Source organism: Benincasa hispida, chromosome 5 (assembly GCF_009727055.1).
Source record: "Benincasa hispida cultivar B227 chromosome 5, ASM972705v1, whole genome shotgun sequence".
Classification (NCBI taxonomy): domain Eukaryota; kingdom Viridiplantae; phylum Streptophyta; class Magnoliopsida; order Cucurbitales; family Cucurbitaceae; genus Benincasa; species Benincasa hispida.
This window is the reverse complement of record NC_052353.1, coordinates 22,513,663-22,531,522: the sequence shown is the minus strand read 5'-3', so window position 1 is coordinate 22,531,522 and position 17,860 is coordinate 22,513,663. Positions and strand designations below refer to the sequence as shown.

Below are 17,860 nucleotides of genomic sequence, written 5' to 3'. Positions count from 1 at the left end.
AAATTTCGTCATGTAAAGACTTTCTAACTTCAACCAAAAACCAGTGATAGTTTCTTCATCTGCGACCTCGATGATGACATCATTAACCAAACATAGCATGATCGTCGAATGGGCCTTCTGAAGGAACTCTTATTAAAGAGTACTAATGAGCAAAAGCAAGATCGTTTCAAATTCATTGTGACAGAATACAACATTCACAAACATACATACAAGTTATGCAACATAGAATAAATTACGACATGCTTTCAACAAATTAAATACAAAAGACCGAGAGACTTACCTTTGAAGAACACTTCTTCTGTCTTTTTCTCTCTCTCATCAAGGAACAACACCTCTCGTTGTCGCTGAAATGTCAAGCCAATCGTCTACCAAATCTCGCTGTCGCTCAGCAACCGAACGGACTTCTCCACGAACAGACAGCAACTTGGACACTACCACTCAGTGACCTTGGTATTCTTGGAGTGAGAATCTAGGAGGTGTGGGCTCTGTTGGATTTGGTAGAGGGGAGGAGGAAACTACGATCGTATTCAACGACCAAGCAAATGAGAGAGGTTTTGTGTCTATCAAGACAAATGCTTGATCGTTTAGAAAAGGGTGCACCATCGTTTAGGTAATCGGGTTTAATCATTTAGGTAATCTCGCTCTCGCGCGCAATCGTTTAGTAAAAGCTATATGATCGTTTAGGTCGCCTGCACGTGTTCACAATCGTTTAGGAATACTTGAGCTGTCATGTAGGCTCTCCTTAGTTATACGATGGGCAGTGTACAACTTTGTGAAGCGATAATCTGATCTCCTTGCAAAATGAAAACTATTTTCGTTTTATTCTTCAGTTATGAAAACTGAATACAACTTCCCACTTTCACGTACGGTTATGGAGAAAACCACCAACAATTATCTTATAATTGTTTGATTATAAATAGATATAATAACAAACTTATCATATTATATTTATAACCTATAGTTTTAATATCACATCATATGCAACATTTAAACCATAGTCTTTTTCTCCTCCACTTGATATAAATCATATTATATCCTTTTCCTCCAATTAATGTATCTCATACATCATGTCAACTATATCATATATAATTGACCAGTTTAATCATATAATATATAATCAAACTCTCTCTTGTCAGTTTGAACACTTCAAACTGACCCAAAAACTGATTCTCAACTTGAATCTATTGAGCTACCAAGGGGACCTTATGGACCTGTAGCTTGAAGCTCCAACGGTATGTGAATAGCTGACTAAACTCTTTAGTCACGAGATCCACCATCTGTTAACTATTGGGCACTCCACTAAAGACCAATAACTGCACTCTTTTCACCATAGATATATTCCTGTGTCCATTAGATATAACTAGTCAACAGTACGATAACCCTTCATAGATGCTCGTAAGTGCAGCTGGGCCAATTTATCTTTTTTTCCCCTATAGTTACATCTAACTCTTTAAGTACCATTAATCCCTCTACTGAACAATATAACATAGTCCTACTATGTGTGGACACCTCTCGGCCTATGAGAATGTGTATGGCACCATATCGTTCAAGCACCGAATCAGCCCGTAAGGGAGCAATCTATCTATTTACCCCTACTTCGGGGAATGAGTGAATTCCATCTTGTGTAGCTTAGTTCCCAACTCCCAAATCAGACGAATCCCCAAAGTGGTAGGTTTGAGTGGGCAATCTGGCCACTCGCACCCATGCAAATCAAAGGGTTGCCTTCAAAGGCAGGAGTTCCCAACTCACTTAGAATTAAGGTCATGTTACCTATTGTCATCCTAGTAAAGTGAAGTCTCTGTCATGAACTAAGTTATATAACGAGACTATAACACTTCGTGGTCCGGTCTTATCAAACTCCTTTGTATAGGACACCCCCGCTCGCATGTCTCCACATGAATAATCAGGATCAGACCATCTGTAGTAAGTCACAACACTTGTAATTTTCTACAAAGCTGGCCGTATCCATAGTGTCACTTGGATAAGGTTTCCCTCCTATATCCATATACTACAAACCATTTTGGTTATCACTTAAGGCATGATCCACCTGTATGTCACCACATATATGCTTAAGTTACAACGACAGCCATGGATCTTAGTTTATTGGTTTGTGGTAAAGCAAATAAAATACCCCATGTTTCATAGACAATAGTGAAGAGAATATCATATATTATTACATCACAAGGTTTGTTTAATACAGTGTTTACAAACTACAGGACCCAACGAGAGTTTAGGGCATCAACCCCAACACCTTCTTCTCAAGAGTCTGCCATTCTTTGTCATCCATGGTAGCCTTCTTTGACATACCAGTCAGTGGCACCCATAGCTCCTGCTACTTTAGCAGGGATCGCATCTTGATCTGCCATAAACTGAAACTGTTCCTCCCAATATGCACATGTCAGACATCTTCAATTGTCGAACAAATGTCGAATTTTGAAAGGAAAAAAAAAACCCTAACGAAGCTCTGATACCAATTTGTTACAAAAACGACAATTAAAGAATATAAAAGGACGTAAAAAATTGACACACAGATATACATGGTTTGTTAATGGTGTGTTAGCTATGTCAACAGGGCAGAAGGAGAAGAGTATTATTAGAGAGAATGTTTTCTGAATACACAAATGATGCCTCTAGAGTTAGAGAGTTTATATAGCGCACTACTCTGAACCCTAGGGTCGTAATTGTAAATAGCAAATAAATAAATATGCTAAATATGAATTCTGAATAGGTTTTACTTGGTTGTTCGAAGTGCCAATAAACAAATTCAAGGCATTCCAACCTGCTCAAATCTTGAGAAATATGTGAATAAACTTGTGAAAGTATCGAAATTCAATCTAGAACTAGCTAAAATACAAGCATCGAAATAGCACATTCTATGAGCTATCAATACTACAAATTAGTGGTCTTAATTGAAAAACATAAATTTCAACATTTGATCGAGGGCCTCGACAACTCTACGACCAAGTTAATACTCTACACAATCCACAAAAAAGCATGGAATTTACGATGTTCCAGTTAAGCATCTCAAATGAGTTGTGTGGTGGGTTAAAAAGCCCTGTGAGCTAAGACAAACCAAACGAGCTCAGGCAAGCAAAAGAACATCCTTTGGTCGACCTGAGAAGAACTAGCCAATAAAGGATAATATGACTTATCAAGCTAGCCAGGCCTTTGTGGTGTAGAGGCACTCATGTCAAGCAGGAGAGGTATGAATAGAGTGACCAATCTCTCTATTAAGGTATGCTATCTATACCTTGCTCAAACTATTCATTACTTCAATCTCATACTAATTTTTAATTTTATTTTATAGTAATTAAAAATCTAGCAATGGTTTTCTAAAATTGCAAATATAACAAAATTTCTTCAAATATGAATATCGCTTTAGGCCCCATTTGATATTCGTTTGATTTTTTGTTTCTAATTTTTGTTAATTAAGCATATAAACACCCCTTTACCTCTCAATACTTTGCTTTGTTATATCAATCTTTTGACAAACCAAACCAATTTTTTAAAACAAAAGAAAAGTAGTTTTGAAATACTTGTTTTGTTTCTAGAATTTAGCTAAGAATTCAACTCGTTTACTTAAAAAAAAAAAAAAAGATGAAAATCATTGTAAGAAATTGAGAGGAAATCGACTTAATTTTCAAAAATAAAAAATCAAAATAGTCACCAAAGGGAGTTTTATTATTTCAACTTTACTCTCATTTGTGATCAACAAGTATATTTGATAAACTTTATATTTGGCATATCAATTATTTAATATACTCTATTTTTGGTATATTAGTAAACTATACTTTATATAAAGTATAACATTTATGCAAGTGATTTACTGTAATTTTAATTATGTCATGATGAAATGGTTACCAATAGGACAAATTGAACCATTATAATTTGATGATTAAGTATTAGAAGAAACAAATTAATAAGGACTCAAATTAAGTTCCGAATAATAACAAATGCCTAAGCACTTGTTGACTAATAAATTTAGAATAATGAATGATAAATTTGGTATATCAATTATACTAACAAATCTACCAAATATAAAGTATATTAGTCGGCTGTTACACTAAACATAAAAGTATATCATATATTCTATTGATATACATGCTGATACATTAAATAGGGTATAATTTGAATAATAAAAAAAGAAAATCATATATAATATATTTTTACCATATTTCTAAATTCCAAAATAAATAAATAAACAAATAAATCAATTCTCAATTTACAATTTTGAGTCCTTACTCTTGAAAATTTAAGAATTAAATAGAAAGTAAATTCAAATATTCAAGAATTAAAAGTATTATTTTTAAATCTTTAGAAGAAAAATAGAAATAATAAGTTAAATATAAAGGTATTTTACTTTTTTATATATATATATATATATATATATTAAAAGTTGAATACCCAAATTGCTAAGATCCCGTTTATAATTATTTTTGTTTTTTTAAAATTGTGCTTGTGTTTGTCACTATAATTTTTATCTTTTCTAACTAAAGATGTAAAATTATAGTCAAATTATAAAAGCAAAAACAATTTTTTAAAAATTATGGTCATGTTTTTTTTACTGTAATATATGTTTGTTTCCTCCCAAATTTATCTATTTTGGTTTTCGCATATCTTAACGAAACACTTGAATTCCTAGTCAAATTTTAAAAATAAAAACAAAATTTTCAACATTAGTTTCTTCAGTTTTCAAAATTTAGTTTGGTTTTTAAGAACATTAGTAAAAAATGGATAACAAAACACGAAAACTTAGGGAAAAAGTAGTGTTTATAAACTTCATTTTGTTTCTGTAAGAAAGAGATGGAGGGATTAGAACAACGAATCTCTTAGTTACTATGCTCGCTTTGGCTCATATCATAGGCTTATGTTTGATTTTTGTTTAAATTTTGTTTATTTTTTTAAACCCTCCAATATAGATAACAAAGTAAGAATAAAATAATAGAAATAATGTTGATAAGATTAATTAGAAAAAAATAGACGAAGAATTTTGTACAAATAACCTTCTCACAAGCACATTTATGATTCATGACCTGCCTCCTACAAACCTATGAATTCTAACTTTTTGCTTACACCAAAGCGCATTAACAAACTTTATAACATATGGGGTAGGGATGGTCATTTCTATCATAGTCCTAATGCGATATTCATTTTTTTCATGAATATTATGTAAGAAAAGTAAAGATTGCGATAAAGATAGCTATCACGCTAGGGCTACGATAGAGATAACCATCACTAAATCGATATAAAATGTGGTAGTATGCTATAATGTAAGACGGAGTTAAGATTTCATACATGTGTAGGAGACGGGATCATCGGTCATAAAGTCACCTATGAAACCTCATCTCTAAACAAACAAAAATAAATTATATATATATATATATTTAAAAAAAAAAAAAAAAAAAAACTCAAAAACAAAAGATATCAAATGGCGTAAATGATATGTTTGAGAAAGGAGTAGCAGAGGTAGAGCACATTTAGCAGCAGCACGAGAAGAGAAGAACGACGAGCAGAGAGAGAGCAATCATGGATTTTGCTCGTCTCACTGAGGCTTTGGCTTCCAAGTCTTACGATAAGATCGCTGATATCTGTGACGATCTCATGCTTCAGGCAACTATTTTTCTCTGTTTTTCAATTACCTTCAGCTTTAATGTCTTTTCCTTTTCCATAACTCTCCCTAACCCTAACCTGATTCATCCTCTGGGATTTGTTCGAAATTTACATTTCTTCAACAGGCTGCAGCGGAGGGCATTGCTTATCAGGATGAATGGCCTTATGCCATCCACTTTCTTGGCTACCTTTACGTTGATGACATGTAAGATTATTTTTCCTTGATGCCCTATTTATTTCACCAAAATCATGAATAAATTTTTAGGTCAATTGATTGTGCTACGGGACTTTTATGGCGGAAAGTTTTGTGATTCACTTCTTTTGATCTGGGTTTTAAGCGCCATTGGGTCATTTCAGTGGGCTGGTTTCACTCTCCTAAATGAGCTCTTTGTAACTACATTTGAAACTTGTAAAGAAAACATAAAACATATATTAGGGCACCAGATTAGTAGGAGAGTGTGTTAGGTAATGTTTTCATGGATTATTGGCTCATATGAAAGTCTGAAATGATCTTTAGTTTTCCTTGGAAGTGTTTTTAGGAAATATAAGTTATTTCTTGGCTCAGAATTCTTTGTCTATTTAAAAAGAAAGAACAATAATGGTTGAAATTGCCCTGCTGATGTTCCTAAGAAATACACTTTAATTCTTAACTTGCTGTTAGGCCTCTATATTGTTACTTTGGAGTTATTTGTTCTAAAATACATTGGTTTTCATTTGGACATCAGCTCTCTTCTACATCTATCTCATTTTGGGTTGGCAAAGTCCATATGTAAATTATTTAGATATTATCCTGGACTCACTGTTCAATTTCTGTTTTGGATTTGTTTTGTTCGTTCCTTTTCCCTCATTTCTTCTTCCATTCAAAATTTTGGTTAAATGTTTTCATATTTTGGTAATTCATATGATACCTCTTGGTTGAAGTTGAGTTTCCTTATCTAGATTTGTGGATTATCAGCTGACTGTTAACTGTTTAGTGGTTTCTTACAGCAATAGTGCTCGATTTCTCTGGAAATCAATACCTTCCACTATTAAAGAAAACCGACCAGAACTGGCTGCTGTTTGGAAAATTGGCCAAAAGCTATGGATTCGGGACCATGGGGGTGTATATGAGGCTATTCTTGAATTTGATTGGTGCCAAGAAGTTCAAGGCCTATTAGCTGCATTTTCAGGCAAGTCTCTTTAACTTTTTTCGTTTTCGATGGCAACAAAACATTTCATTGGTTATATGAACGTTGCCAGTAAATTTACATAAACTCCATTTAGAAATATGAGAAACTACCCAACAACCCCTTCTCCCCTCTCAAAAGAGATAAAATCCCACATCCCACAACAATGATACAATGAGAACTCCTTCACATCCCCTTGACATTTTCTCCTATTTTCTTCCCAAAAATAACCAGATTTGTTTTTGGTAAGTACCAAGCTTACATTGATGAAAATGAAAGAATATACAAAGACATACCGAAACAAGCCGAACAGAAAAGAAGATAAAAAGTTTACAGACTTCAATCTGACAAAACCGAACTGCTCCAAAAAATCTCCCAAGAATTTTTTGTTCGTCTGTCTGTTTATTTTATTTTATTTTATTCTTGGATAAGAAACTATTTCAAGTTATTTGGAGATTTCATTAAAAAGTCTTGGAAATCTCCCAGGAGTTTAAAAAATTTGATATGAATCTTGAACATCAAAATACTCTTTGTTTCCATGTTGCAGATCTTTACAGAAGGAGAATGTTTCAGTTGCTGGTGTCTGCTTATTCTACTATAAGCATCCATGACACAGCAAAGTTCTTAGGAATGAATGAGGAAGAAGCAAAAGTTTGTAAGTTTCTTTATTAACTAAGTACTTCTATATTTTCCTTCAACTTTTGTGACCATACTATACTTTCTTTTAAAATAATTTAAAACCTTTCATTGAGATAGTGGAAAATTATTAACGACTAGTAGGTGTTGCTTTTGTAGTCTTTTGGGTAGTGGTTCTCTCTATCTCTACCACCAGCTGCTAGGTTGTATTTGTTTTGGGCTTTAATCTATTCTTCGTTTCTTATCAAAGTATATATATTGTTATGGAAAGTTATGTGGGCAGTAATTCAAATAAATATTGCCTACTTTCTCGAGTATACAATAGTTGTTCAATAGTATTTTTTTGTGGGAACTGGAAGGAGTTATTTCCTTGAAAGACTTCAAATTCTTTGGAATTACATCGTCGGCACGAAGTCATGGAAGATGAATGAATTTTTACCATTAATGATGATGCAGTTAATCATCCACCAGCTTCAATTCAAGAGATAGGGAGATTGTAGTAGTCATTGAACCATGGCTCCAGCAGCCTTCCTTTAAAGCCCATCTTCCGTTGTGGTAGAATTCTCATGTTCAGGGGATGTGGGAAGGGTTTAGGTTCTTGGATAAGCTAAGCGCTCTAAAAGGGGTGCTTAAGTTGTGAAACAAAGAACTGTTTGGAGATATTGGGATCAAGAAGAGTGAGCTCTTGGCCAGCATAAAAGAGATCGATGAGTTGGAGATGGAAGATCCTTTGGAGGAGACCTTGAAGGTGGAAAGAGAGTCCCTCTGGTGTCAATTTGTTGAGGTGATTAGAAAGGAGTCTTGCACTGGGAGGAAAAAGATGAAGGATTATTGGGCTAAAGAAGGTGATTGCAATACTGCTATCTTTCACAGGATGGCTAGTGGTAGGAAAAGTAGGAATACTATCAGCTGGGGTTATGGATTCTGGAGAGATTATTAGGGAGGATAAATATGTTGAGGAGGAGGTGATTTCTTTCTTTTCGAGTCTTTATGGGCCTGAGGTGTCTCCTAAGCCTTTCATCCTGGGGATTGAGTGGAGTCCGATCTTTTCTAGGGATGGGTTGATGGTTCCCTTCTCTTTGGAGGAGATTAAGCAGGCTGTCTTTGTTAGTGATAGGTCTAAGTCCCCAGGTCCTGATTGTTTTTCTTTGACTTTTTATCAAGATTACTGAACGTGGTTAAGGCGGATCTCGTTAAGGTTTTTCATAAATTCTTTAAAAGGGGTATTATGAATAGATCGATAGCGAAAACATTTGTGTGCCTTATTCCTCAAAAGGATAATGTGATTAGGGTAAAAGATTTAGACCGATTAGTTTGATTACTAGCGTGTATAGGATTATTGCAAAAGTGTTGGCTAATCGATTGAAGAGGGTACTCCTATCGACAATCTCTGATTTGCAAGGTGCTTTTATAGTCGGTAGACAGATTTTGGATTAAGCTCTTGTGGCTAACAAGCTATTAAACAGTAGGTAGATTAAGGAAGAAAGAGGGAGTGTTGTTTAAGATCGACTTTGAGAATCATGTGGATTGGGATTTTTTGGGTAAAATGTTGGAAAAGAAGGGCTTTGACTTTAAATAGAGAATGTGTATGTGGGGTTGCTTGAGGAATGTGAGCTTCTCTTTCCTCATTAATGGTAGCCCGAGAGGTAAAGTGGTGGCTATGAGAGGCCTTAGGCAAGGAGGCCCTCTGTCTCCTTTCTTATTCCCTCGTGTGGTGGACGTCATGAGAGAATTGTTAATAAGTGTGTTGATGGCAATATTTGTATTCCCTTTGTGGTGGGGGAGTACATGGTGGCCCCATCTCATCTCCAATTTTTCGATGAAATATTCTTTTGCTTTGGCAATAAGGACTCATTTTTAACTTTGAATCATATTCTTGCTATTTTTTAAGAAGTATCGGGGTTGAGGATTAAAAAGGGGAAGTGTACTGTCATCAGGATTAACTGTGAGGAGGAGAAGCTTAAAAGGTGGTCGAAGTTGGTGGGCTATGAGGTTGGGAGGCTCCATTCTTCCTATCTTGGTCTTCCTCTTGGGAGCAAACCCATATCGATTGCTCTTTGGGGGACCCAGTGGTGGATAAAGTGAGAAGGTGGTTAGTGTCTTGGAAAAAAGAGTTCTTCTCTAAGGCGGGAAGAACTTACTTTAATCAAATCTATTTTGTCTGGCATTCTGGTTTACTTCTTCTCCCTTTTCAGAGGCCTGTGCAAGGTTTGTAAGAATCTGGAGAGGTTGATTCTTGGTTTTCTATGGAAGGGGTTGACGAAGGGAAAGGCAAGGGCGCACATTTGGTTAGATGAGAGATCATTGAGATGCCTATTACCAAGGGGGTCTTGAGATTAGGAACCTTAGGTTGAGCAACAAGGCCTTCCTGGCTAAGTGGTTGTGGTGCTTTTTTTTTTTTTTGAAACAAGAAACAAGCCTCTTCATTAAGGTAATGAAATGAGACTAATGCTCAAATACAAAATGATACTAGCAAAGCAAAGCGAAACCTAGAGATCAGGAGGTGCACCAAGGCATCTCAACTAGGTTGACACCTCCATAGCACCCTCATCATATTCCTTGAGAACAAACAAAAGAGACAAAAATACAATTAGAGATCAAAACATGGCCTAAACGTCCAAGGGTCCAACTAATATAAAGTGGTACAATAGCTAAACCAAAAAGGAATCTATACAATCATCCAAATGAGAGCAAGAAACTAAAAATCGACACTAACCCAAACTTAATCTGCATGGCGGAGGAGTGGCGTAGATGCAGGAGGTAGCAAATTAGAGGATTGGGTTGATGAAGGCTCGACAATTGAGGCATATATCTTGAACTGAATAATTTGCAAAGGCCTTGGATAGGGAACACCATGAGGAAGCATTCAATATAGTTGTCTCGAAAGAAGAAAACCAAGGAGTCCCTTTGTCGTGGAAGACTCTTTGGTTTCTTTCACACAATAAATCTAGGCAATGCCTTAACAACATTAATCCATAGGAGTTTTGGTGACGATTTAAGCTTTGGTCCCACGAGAACCTATAACACATTATCTCTAAAATATTTTCTAAACACCCAACTATAGTGTTAAAGCAAGCAAAAAGATTCTGCCAGCAATTTCCAGCATACCAACAGTTAAAAAAGAGGTGTTGCAGATCATCACAATTAGCCTTGCAAAGAACACACATATTAGGAGATAGGCAGTGGCAAGGCACTTTCTTTTGTATAACTGAGGAACAATTAAGAAGCCCAAAAAGCATGATCCAAATCGTTCAACATCCTTTGAGCTCCCTCTTTGTTTCTTGAATTAAAACTAGGTCCGGATTTAGTTTCTTCAAGGATCTTTTAAGTGTTGCTCTTTTTTTCTTGTCATCAAGTCCTCTTGTATTCCATGAGACTATCTTCATTGAGAACAATCTACCACCTTGACAGAATTACAAACCCAGCTTGGCCAAATTCATCCAAATCATCAAAATTCTCGTGTTACTTCTGTCTCCGAATTCTCAATCTCTTCACTGCTTGCGCTTACAATTGATTCTTCATCGGAATCTTGCTGCCTCAACCTTGATTTGGGTGGAGAATGAATTGGAATACCTCGCACGGAAGATACATTGAAGAGATTGCGGCGCTCCTTTTCCGAGCCTAGTTCCCTTTGGCGTAAGATTATTGTTAGCAAATATGGGCCCATCCTTTTGAGTGGTTGTCTAAGGGGACTAAAGGTACTCCCCAAAATTTATGGAAGGATATCTTGAAAGAGCTCCTGTCTTTTGTGGATTTTAGTGCATTTTGTGGTGGGGGAGGGGAGGGATACTTACTTTTGGGAGGATCATTGGGTGGGTGAGAAACCTCTTTGCGCTTTATATCCTAGACTCTTGCATTTGTCGTGTTGCATATTTTCTTGTGTGGTTAGAGAGCTCTTGTTCTCTCTCTTGTGGGTTTTGTCGCCCCCTTTCCAATAGGTAGGCGATGGATGTGGCGTCTCTTCTTCTTTTGCTTGAGAATTACTCTTTTAGGCGTAGGAGAAGGGATGTGAGGGTTTGGAGACCCAATCCTTTGGTGGGGTTCTCATGTAAGTCTAATGTAGTCTAAGTAGCCTCAAGGAGTAATCCTCCAAGAATCAAGATTGTGAATCTTTTATTAGAATGATGATATGTTTCATACAAGAGGGGAACGTTCTTATTTATAGAGTTTTATTATCGGTGGGGGTAAAAGGGGAGTTAAACCTAGAATGTTGCCTAGTTACCCAATTAACCCTATTCGTCTTACATCATTCTACCCCTCCAAAAAGAAAACTCGTCATTGAGTTTTAAAAAGAAAAAATGAAACAATCAAGAAGTAAAATAAACTCATTCAATGGCATATGGCCAAACCAATATCCTATATTTTGAACAAAATTATTCCAATTAAAGAAGTAAATCCGAGACAAAAAATCCAATATTGCCACCAAAAGATGAACTTCTCCCTCAGCCATAAACCCAAAAAAAGAAGTTTCCATCATGCTCATTCAAACTGTAATCATAGGACTAATCACAAAAGAATTAGCTTCCGAAGAGAACCCTTCAAGAATCACATTTTCTTCATCTTTTGCTTCAAGTTTGACGTTGTGGTAAACGATTTCGAATGCAATTGGTGTGTCGTTCTTAGTTGATTTTTTAATTTCTGCTAAGACATTTAGAGTTTCGATGTCCTCTTTTCCATCTTCTTCGTTGGATTTTTCTTCTTCACTCAAGACTACTTCCAAATCAACATTTTCAAATTCTTCTTTTTTATCTTCTAAGTTCGTGTGATTTTTGCCCCAATCACCTTCGTCAACTACATGGATCTCAACAAGACCTCTCAAATTTATCTTCAAAATTTTCTAGTCGTGATTCTTTTGTTTTTTCTTCCGTATATGAAATAAATCCATTCTTGAACTCTTGCAAATGACTTGATAATTGATCAATATGTTGAGTTATTTTTCCCAATGAACGTTGGATTTCTTTTGTTGTTTTCTTTATTTTCTCCAATGCTACGAGATCAAAGAAGTCATTTTGTTGGATTCTTGGATGTTTCAATGTCATAGTGGGTTTAGGACTCATCCATTGGTTTTCTTGAATCAACCTTTCTTGATCTTGTTTCATAACCAAAAAAGTAATTTCGAGTCTTGAATGTTCTTCTTGGGCTTTAAACATCCATTCTTGATGATTCTTTAATTCATTTAACTCCTAGTCTTTACATTAATTTCTTGAAAAATGGGTTTGATTGGATTGTTGGGCCCTTTTTCGATATTGTTGCCTTATCCCATCCTAGACTACTTTAGAAACATCATCGAAATAACTAGAATCACTAAAATCAAATTTCCAATGTGGATAATGATAGGTTCTTTGAGAAAATCGAGCATGGACAAAAGTAGTATGTTGGAATTCTTCCTCTAAATCACTTGAGTCAGAAATCCAGCATTGTTTTTGGAAGTAAATTTGATTTTCTTGTTCATACCAACTACTGTATTTTTTTTAGACATCTTTGATCGGCAATAGTCCATTCTTACAAAATCTTTGGGTTCTTCTTTCTTTCTTGGAATTTCAAGGGTTTCCCCTAATTAAATATGGGTTGTTCAGCAATGAGCACAACTCACAAGCTCCCTCTCGTGATCGACGTCATTAAGAGTTTTTCGATCTTCCACTAGCGGCAGTCAACATTGGCCTAGACGGTTGCTCTAGTACCAAATTGATGTTGACTACAAATCTTGGAGAATTCTTGAAGGAAAATCTTATTCATTCATTGTCCATACAATGGGGGCTCCTATTTATAGAGTTCTATTACAAGTGGGGGTAAAAAGGCAGTTAGCCTAGAATATTGCCTAATTACCCAAGTAACCCCCTATTCTTAGTACATCAAAGTCCTTCATAGTCTCGTGGACCATTCTCCCTTGGGTGATTCGATTTTTTCGGCTCTTTGGAGGATTAAGATTCCTAGAAAAGTGAGATTCTTCACCTGGCATGTTTTATATGGTCGTTTGAACATGATGGCGTCTCACCAAGAAGTTTCCCTGGCTCGTTGGGCTGTTGTGTTGTATCCTTTGTCAGAAGGAAAAGGAAGATCTAGATCATATTCTTTGGCACTGCGAGTTTGCTAGCTCGGTTTGGGAGTGTTTTTCTTTCCCCTAGATGTTTGGCTTTTCGTTTGCTCGTCAAAGGGGTGCTAGTGCTATGATTGAGGAGTTCCTCCTCAATCCTCCTCATGGGGAGAAGGGTCACTTTTTGTGGCATTGCGGGGGTGTTTGCGATTTTGTGGGTTTTGTGGGGTGAGCAGAATAGTAGGATTTGTGGGCTTCGGTTTCAAAGACCTTGTGTAATTATTCTATAGGTGTTATCATGCATGTGCATAGTTGAAGTCCCTTCCTGCAGGGGGAGGTGTTTTTATGGGCGAGATTTTTTTGTATGCCTATGTATTCTTTCATTTTTTCTCAATGAAAGCAGTTATTCTTATGAAGAAAAGGTCATTGAACCATGGATTGGTGTTTCAAATGAATCTAGTCTGCATGGTCATCAACAACCTGTATTAAATTAGCAAGATTTTGAGAAGTCTTTTGAGTAGCCTGCCATTGTTGAAGACCATCCTTCTCATGTAGTGTCTCTTGAGATTTCTAAGGCTTCTTGACACATCCATTAAAGCTCTCAAGTTCTCAAAGTCATGAGTGTTAAAGAGGCCAAACTTTGTTTCATTGCATTCCTTATATTATTCTCGGAAAAGCGAGACTATTATTTCTTCTCGCTCACCCACCAAAATTAATACTATGGATCTTGATTTAATTGAAGAAAATTGTTCATGTCTCTTGGTCTCCTCTGTAAGGCAAGTGGGTTGTTGGAGCTTAATAGCAATAGCTCACCGAGACACCCTTGCTTTGGGGGAAGATGCTATATTTTAACTTATAGGCGTAGAAAAGGTAGATATAATGTTAGACAGAGTCTGGGGCCAATTTTACAACCATTTTTCAAACCATCGGTCCCCCTACACTTATCCCCCCGAACTATCCATCAAGTATCCTTAGGTTTGGTTCACAAAAAGGTGGCCTCTTTCAGCCATAATTTGGAAAATGATTTTTTCTTTAATATTTGAGCCAAATTAGTGACCTATGTAGCACAGACACAGATACGGCTATATGATATGGATAGATCGGATACGGCGATTCGTCAATTTCTAAAAAACTAAGATACGGATACCTCTTAGGATGTATAATTTTTTTATATATATTTTTTAATATATATATTTCTAAAAAATGAGGACTCTGATTTGTTGAAGATACATTTTCTTTTTCTTTAACAAAAATCTAGGATATAGATAAATTTAGCATACAAGTTAATAACAATAGTACAAAATAGAATACAAATACTGAAATACAAAACAAAAAAGCAACATCTAAGATGTTGAAGTACAATAGTTAATAAAATGCAATAGAAAAGGTAACTCATATTGCAAAGAAGAAGAAGAAGAAGATTAGAGGGAGAAGTATGAAGATAAACGAAGAACTTCTTCATTGAATTGTTGAAGATATCCAAATGATTTATATTTTGGTGAAATTTGTGGGGACTCAAATATAAAGATGGAGATTAGATGATTCTAGTCTAGGGTTTGGTTCGTTATTTATTTATTTTTTTCTTTTAGTTTTGGACTCGAATAGTGAGCTTTAAATAAGTTGCCTAGTTTTAGATTGGGAAAAATTAGATGAGTTACTTGTCTTCTTTCTTTTTTAAAAAAATACGTACAGAAATAGATACGTCAAATCGCGTGTCAGATACGTATCTGAGAAGTATCTGGAAGTATTGGTATCCGATACGTATCTGATACTGATTCTTTGCCTCACATGAAGTATCTGTGCTTCATAGTTAGCATAGTTAGTGACTGCATTTAAACAAGTTGAAATTCTAGAATCCTACATGTCTCATTCAAGAAATTAAGTGAAGTAGCCTGATTTGTCATACTTCAAGAAATTAAGTGAAGTAGAAGCAGAGAGGGAATTTGAATCCATTTCTGCTCAAAACACTCCGTGCTTCCTGCTGCAAAAGGGGTGGGGTGAAGGAGATGTTTATATTTATAAAATGATGATAACTTTTGCTGTCAATGAGGTGATTTGAAGTGCATTCTCCATCACTATTCATATTATTTTGGTCGAAGAATCATTGTTTTGGCTTTTAAGAGGGTGTACAGTTCTTCCTTGGCAGATAGCAATTCGGGAAAGAGCTCGAGGACCATGGTGGTGATTTATGGACTGGACCTTGGTGGTGATTTTATTGTTTGTAGACTGATTCATAAAAGATTGTTGGGTAGAACCAATACAAGAAGTTGAAGAAATTAAATGAAAAGTCATCTACAATCTGGCTATGGTGGGGACCTTTAATGAGAAACAACCTTTTACTTGGTCCAACATAAGATGTAATGCCGATTGATCCTTATTGATTTTTTAGTGTCAGAAAATTGGATGAACAAGTTTTCTGATGCCATTGAAAGAAGTTTTAGAAAATTTCATTGGTATGGAAATAGAGGCTGCAACACTTCACACCTCCTTCGATGGCATATCCTTAGATGTCCTTCGGATGAGAGAGGTCTTGGCATCATTGACATCAGTCTTCATAACAAAGCTCTCTTGGCGAAGTGGATTTGGCATTTTAGACGAGAAAAAGGGGCACTTTGAAGAAAATTAATCAAGGATAAATCACCGGAGTTTTGCTAGAAGCCTAGCTATTGGTTGGAAAAAGATTTCATCAAGAAGACTAGCTGTTTCTCACTGAAAGGGCATCAGAGACATCCATCCACCTATTCAGTAATTGTTGCTCCTATGCTATAGTCTTTTGGAACTTCGCCACTGCTGCTGCTTTTGGTTGGTTTGTGGTGCCGCCGAGAGACACCCTCTCCCTCCTATCACTTACTTTCACTCGCCACCCTTTCAACAAGGAGAAAAGGATTATAGGCTCAATATAAATTGGGCTTTATTGTTGTTCTTTGTGGCTAGTGATAACCTCTCGTATCTTCTCTGGAAATGAGGCAAGGAGCAGAGCACCGCATCTCTTATTGGCTTTATGAATTTTTTACCTCTTCAATGGTGTAAATTGTCTCTACCTTTTTGTAAGTCTATTCTCACTTCTCTCATAGCACATTGGAAAAGGCTTCTGTAATATTCCCATGGATGGGATGTTCATTCTTTGAATTTCATTTTACCAAATTCTTCTTTTCTTTTTTTTAGTTCAACAATTGTGGGGTGGGGTCCAAATTATCCGCCTTTGGGATGATAACTTGGTAATTCTAATTGTAAAGCATCACCTATTATTGTTTTTGTTGGCTTGTTTAAAAATTCTTGGAACATTCTATTAAATGACTTTGTGCATAGTTCATGAATTTTTTTATGAAGGGTATCATGAATGTGTTTAAAAATGCTATATTAATTGGATGAAAAAAGTGTTTGGAAATCTTATATTTCGGAGCAGTAGTCTCGTTTCATTATATCAATGAAACTTTTGTTTCCGTATCAAATATATATATATATATATATTATTTGGATGACAATAGTATTTCTTAGAGCGAGTTGATTTTCAAATAGCTATGTTATTTGGACCTACATTAGGCTTTTTCCTCAACCCTTCTAGCTAGTTTACAAACAATAAGGGCATGTTTTATATTTTGCAGATGTAACACAGCAAGGATGGATTGTTGATGTTGCTTCTCAAATGTTTACTGTGAAGAAACAAGAAATCGTGACGGAGCAGAAGTTAGATTCGAGTAAATTGCAGCGCTTGACCGAATACGTTTTCCATCTTGAACATTGACCATCAATGCTTTACTTCTTACTTTGTTCTGTCCTTTACAACTAGCCATGCTTTGTGGATATTTTGATTATTTTCTTTGGAATTCTTAGGTTTTTTGTCTCCATTTGCCCCCAACCGTTAACTGCTATACTTAAGACTTTTTGGAGGTTAAACAATTGTTTTAGACCAGTTTTTTTGGGGCTTGATTTTACGCGTTTGAATGATATTTTCGAGGTTGTTTGGTTTAAGGTTTTGTAAATACTCTGGAATTATAAATATTTAGAAATGTCTAGAAATAATATTGCTAAAAATTAAATACTACTGGATTTGGTTGTTTTTCTAAAATAGGTAATGTATTATTAAAATTAATCAATTATATATTTTATAAAATTGATTTGTGGAATTTTGTATAATCATAATCATGGCGCATTAATTAGTAAAACAATTATAATTAATTTTGAAATATATATAATTTTCCTAAAAAAATATAATTAAAAATTATTTGATTATAATGAGTAATTAATTATAATTATTAAACATAATTTCATAATAATGATGGTGAATTAATTAGTTAATTATTTTATTAATTACTGAGATGGTTATTATTACAGTCCCGTTTAATCAACCTCAAGATAATGAAGAAAATTGAAAAAGGGAAAAATAACGTTTCTGAAAACAACTTTTCTTCAA

The 17,860-nt window shown here is 35.3% G+C and overlaps 1 protein-coding gene across 4 annotated transcripts; it reads left to right on the top strand.

Moving 5' to 3' along the window:
* Positions 1–5,413: 5,413 nt before the first annotated feature.
* LOC120078380 (COP9 signalosome complex subunit 8) lies at positions 5,414–17,418 on the top strand. Of its 4 annotated transcripts, none has more exons than XR_005481998.1 (6): positions 5,414–5,610; positions 5,736–5,815; positions 6,598–6,779; positions 7,324–7,431; positions 15,593–16,493; positions 17,052–17,186. XR_005481998.1 is itself a non-coding variant. In XM_039032646.1 (5 exons), the coding sequence occupies exons 1-5, from the start codon at positions 5,527–5,529 to the stop codon at positions 17,189–17,191; spliced, it is 594 nt and encodes a 197-aa protein (XP_038888574.1). In that variant the 5' UTR covers positions 5,421–5,526; the 3' UTR covers positions 17,192–17,418. The 4 variants fall into 4 exon arrangements, 1 of the variants encoding a protein (XP_038888574.1); XR_005481999.1 differs by lacking the exon at positions 17,052–17,186 and adding an exon at positions 16,612–16,771; XR_005482000.1 differs by having other exon boundaries at positions 5,416–5,610; positions 15,579–16,493.
* The last annotated feature ends 442 nt before the right edge of the window (positions 17,419–17,860 follow it).